Source organism: Sapajus apella, unplaced genomic scaffold (assembly GCF_009761245.1).
Source record: "Sapajus apella isolate SASKATOON/1434 unplaced genomic scaffold, GSC_monkey_1.0 scaffold23, whole genome shotgun sequence".
Classification (NCBI taxonomy): Eukaryota; Metazoa; Chordata; class Mammalia; order Primates; family Cebidae; genus Sapajus; species Sapajus apella.
The window spans coordinates 3,383,851-3,388,460 of NW_022436963.1; the positions used below are offsets into that span (position 1 = coordinate 3,383,851).

At 48.1% G+C, this 4,610-nt stretch overlaps 1 protein-coding gene across 1 annotated transcript; it reads left to right on the top strand.

Annotated features, from left to right (window-relative positions):
- Positions 1-460: 460 nt before the first annotated feature.
- On the top strand, positions 461-2,018 carry LOC116559364 (IQ domain-containing protein F3). Its single transcript, XM_032290039.1, has 3 exons — positions 461-640; positions 813-860; positions 1,565-2,018. The coding sequence occupies exons 1-3, from the start codon at positions 530-532 to the stop codon at positions 1,961-1,963; spliced, it is 558 nt and encodes a 185-aa protein (XP_032145930.1). The 5' UTR covers positions 461-529; the 3' UTR covers positions 1,964-2,018.
- The last annotated feature ends 2,592 nt before the right edge of the window (positions 2,019-4,610 follow it).

A 4,610-nucleotide genomic window follows, 5' to 3' on the forward strand; every position in this document is an offset into this window, starting at 1 on the left:
ATCAGTTTCTTCCTGCTTCAATCTTGGGAGGGTGTATGTGTTTAGGAATTTATCCATATCTTCTAGGTTTTCAAGTTTGTATGCATAGAGGCGTTCATAGTAGTCACTGATGGTTATTTTTATTTCTGTGGGGTCAGTGGTAACATCCCCATTGTCATTTCTAACTGTAAATGTCTCATAAAAACATCTACATTAAATGTTAAAACACCTCAATGTAAAAGGTAGACCAGAATCTCAGAAAAACCTATATTCTGGATGGAAAAGCACTTCCTTAGAAAACTACAAAAGCAGAATTGTAAAGGGGCAATGGATTCGAGCATATCAAAATTAAAGATCACTGTGGAAGGAAAGACAACCATGAAAAAAGTTAACAGGCAGATGACAATCTGGGAAAGGATATTCACACAATTTTTATTCAACAGAGTTGTCCAAGGAATTCAACAGGAGAGCAGGTATTTGCTCTTTATCAATCAACTTTGAGCCTGGAAAAGGCACCCTGGCCCCTGGTCATAGTTCCGCTTGTGACATCATGGCCATCTCTTTTTCCACCCTTCCTGCCCCTGCCAAGTTCAGGGAGCAGCAACCAGAGGGAGATGATCACCTGAACCACTGCTCCAAAACCATGGGCAGTCAATGCTGTGTAAGACTCAGGCACATACACTCCCCCAGGGGTGGAGAGTTGTCCCACAGCCCAGGGAAGCACTAGGCCACTTCTTAGGACCCAGGCAAAGAATGCGGAACTGGGGCTGTGGGGACTTTGCAGCCAGGCTGGCCCTCACCCATGCTCCCCTACACCCACATTCTGATTACAGAAATGTGGTCCAGATGAAGATGCACTAGAGAGAGAGAGGCGGCGGAAGGTAGGTGGGGCCCAGGAGGGTGAGAGAATCGCAGATCATTGACTCTTTGACCCCAGAGTTCTTAGAAATGGAGCTCCATCTCTGGTTCCACAGGGGCTGGCTCAGCATTGCCCTCTTATCCCCTCAAGCCCTGCCTCTCCTGGGTGAATTGAGTAAGGTATGGAGACAGACGGTAGAGAGAGGAGGAAGCAGTGTGTGCACAGCCACCTGGTGGGTGGGGCTCAGCACAGGAAGTGGAAAGGCCCAGGAGGATGAGGAGGGTCTGAGACATGGTAGTGAAAGTCCGCAGAAGTGAGGTGAGGGGAAACCCCAAAGGGCTGCAGCACCACGCAAGACATCAGGAGGCAGCATCGCGGGCTGGAGTTTGGATCAGGACACAGGCCATAAATGCAGAGGTTCACTGATTCTCATAAAGATCCTTCAGTTCCTCACACCCTGGTCTTCTGGACCAGAAAGTGTCTCCCCTAGACCTATGAACCCAAGAGGTCCACAGATCAAACATATCCCAGTTTCATAGATGAGGGCACTGCAACCCTGAGAGTGGGCAGATGTGCCCAGAGCCATGGACAGGACAGAAGTAGAGGACAAACCCCACCCAGGTCTCCTGGGTCCTCAGAACCAGCAGGGGGAGGGCTGATTCTTAGAGAACAACCTGTGTTTGATGTTGACAAATTGACTGGGAGTCCTTTGCTTTGCTTGGCTAGTTGCTTCTTGCACAACTGCGTCACAGAAAAAGGGTGAAGGCGGCTGGGCAGATCCAGGCCTGGTGGCGTGGGGTCCTGGTGCGCCGGACCCTGCTGGTCGCTGCCCTCAGGGCCTGGATGATTCAGTGCTGGTGGAGGACGTTGGTGCAGAAGCGGATCCGACAGCGGCGGCAGGCCCTGCTGAGGGCCTATGTCATCCAGGAGCAGGCGGCGGTCAAGCTCCAGGCCTGCATCCGCATGTGGCAGTGCCGGCAACATTACTGCCAAATGTGCAATGCTCTCTGCCTGTTCCAGATTCCAGAGAGGAGCCTTGCCTTCCAGACTGATGACTTTTTACAGGTCCAATGTGCAGTCCCTTCAAAGCAACCAGAGTTCCACATTGAAATCCTATCAATCTGAAAGGCCTGGGGCGTGGAGAACAGGTTCCACTGCGCCAATAAATGTCTGACCAGGTGGTGTGAGTCTCAGTGATTCCCCTCACCACAGGGACCCTGGGATTCGTGCCCGCTCTTTCTCTCCTTCTCTAACTGGGTAAAGACTTCAGTGCGAGCACCACCTCCTTCCTCACTCCCTGCCTCAGCAGGGCCTATGGTCCTTATGAGGACTGACAGTGACCACATGCTGCTGCCTTTACATGCAAATCAGAAATTGCAGCCCAAGGCTGTCCTCGTGTGCAGAGCCAGATGTCCCACTCCACAGCCCTGGCATCATTCCTGTCTCCTCAGCTTGGAATCGGAAGGGTATGGGCTTAACCTTCCTGAAGAATCTGGGCAGTCTCTTGGAAGACAGTTGTGTCTAAGCCCATGCTCTTTCATTCAGCCGCCAGGGGCCAACTGGAGCGTGCACACATTGGGTTTCTACTGCCAAGCTCCTGACAGAAGTCAGGCCATCAGGCCCTTGGAGCACTCTCCTTGGAGCAGTGTTGCCCAGGGAAAGCACAGGAGGCTGGCCTTAGTGACAACTGGGTGCAAGGTTGGTGATTCTCATGCTAACTTGGAGGTTGATGGACAGGAAGCCTCCAAGTCTTTGGAAGCAGCTGATAATCACGATCTTAAGGCATCTGAGCTCTGCCACCCTCTTGCCTCCTCAGCACCTGCTTCCCCAGGGCACTGAACACAAACAGGGCTCCCACTGCTCTCTCGGCCTCCCTGTGTGTGGTGGTGTCTCCCAAGTGTTGTCTCCCAAGCTGTCCATAGGGAAGGACCACTTCTAAAGATGTCCAATTCATCACAGACCAGTTCATATAGAAAACAGTAAAAATGAATTATGAGAAAAATATATGGAAAAGTCATAGAGAACAAAAGCCTTATTTTAAATTATTAGAACATATAATATTGCTATTTTAATTTGCTATAATAGTTTCTCCATGCTTATCCTCAATTTCTGTACTTATCTCATTGGTAACAAACAGCTCATCACTGTTTCTGGTCCACAGACCACACTCTGGGTAGCATTGCCCTAGCCCTTGTCATCATTCATAACTGACTGTGGCAACAATATTCATTTCAACCACTTTGGTCTCTGATTTTTCTTGTTGTTGTTGCCTTCTGTCCTCTAGGGCAACAACTTGTGCTTGTGATTAGTATCTGAAGTTTGAGGCAGTCTTGTGGGACTGAGCCCCCAAGCTATGGGATCCGAAGCTATCTCTAGGTAGATACTGTCAAAACTGAACTGAGGTAGAGGACACCAAGGTGGTGTCCATTGAAGAATCTGCCAGAGAATTTCTTTGTGGGGAGAAATCCCCACACACTTCTTGGTGAGCAGAGGTGAAGTACTGCGTTGGGTATAGTTGGATGTATGATAGGTAAAGTAAGTGATTTTTCTGTATCTTTAGAATAGCCAAAAAAAGTGGGCCAACCCAAATGGGGGAATAGTTAGACAGTGTTGACCTAAAAGGAACAGGCTGAGGCACAAAATATAATTTAAAGAGTTTACTTCAGCCAAAGTTAAGACAGCTGCCTGGAAGACTCACGCACAGGTAACCTTGGATATAAGCTCCATTTGGCTTTTGCTTCAATCAGGTTTTTAAAGGCAAAGGGGGAAAGGGAGTGAGCTGATACAAAGTTGTTTGTCAGGAATTCTCCCTGGTTTGCAGAAATAACATTGACTCGTTGTTAAGTTATAGGGTGTGGGATACAGTGTGCAATGCAGCATTATTAGAGTAATTCATAGCTACATGTGACGATAGCAAACAGCTTCAAAGACTACATAGTACAAAAGCGGGGAAGCAGGACAGGACAGCCGGGAAGTAGGACGGGATTACCGTCTCACTTTAATGCCTCCCTGAGCCTGATCATTTGAAAGGGCTCATATTTCTCAGACAAAAGTTGTTTTCTTTCCTCAAAAGAAATGAACTATTGTTACATGCAACGACTTATATAAATCTCAGCATTATGCTGAGTGAAAAAATGCCAGTCCTAAAGGCTACATACGGTGTAACTCCATTTTCTCTTATTTATTTTTTTTGAGATGAAGTTTCACTTTTGTTGCCCAGGCAACAAAAAATTTTGTTGCGCAATGTCACAATCTCAACTCACTACAACCTCCGCCTCCAGGGTTCAAGGGATTCTCCTGTCTCAGCCTCCCAGTAGGTGGGATTACAACAGGCATGCATCACCACCCCTGGCTAATTTTTGTATTTTTAGTACAGACAGGGTTTCACCATGTTGACTAGGCTGGTCTCAAACTCCTGACCTCAGGTGATCCCCTGCCTCAGCCCCCCAAAGTGCTGGGATTATAGGCGTGAGCCACTACACCTGGCCTAATTCCATTTATATAACATTCCTGAAATGACAAAAATTACAGAAGTGGAGAACACCTTAATGAGTTAAGAGGGGAGGGCAGAAGGGGATGAATGTTGTTACAAAAAAGCAGCAGGGGCCCAGTTCGGTGGCTCATGCCTGTCATTGCAACGCTTTGGGAGGCAGAGGAGGGAGGATTGCTCAAGCTCAGGAGTTCAAGATCAGCCTTGGCAAGATCCCGTCTCTATTTTTTTTTTGAGTGTGTGTGTGTGTGTGTGTGTGTGTGTGTGTGTGTGTGTGTGTGT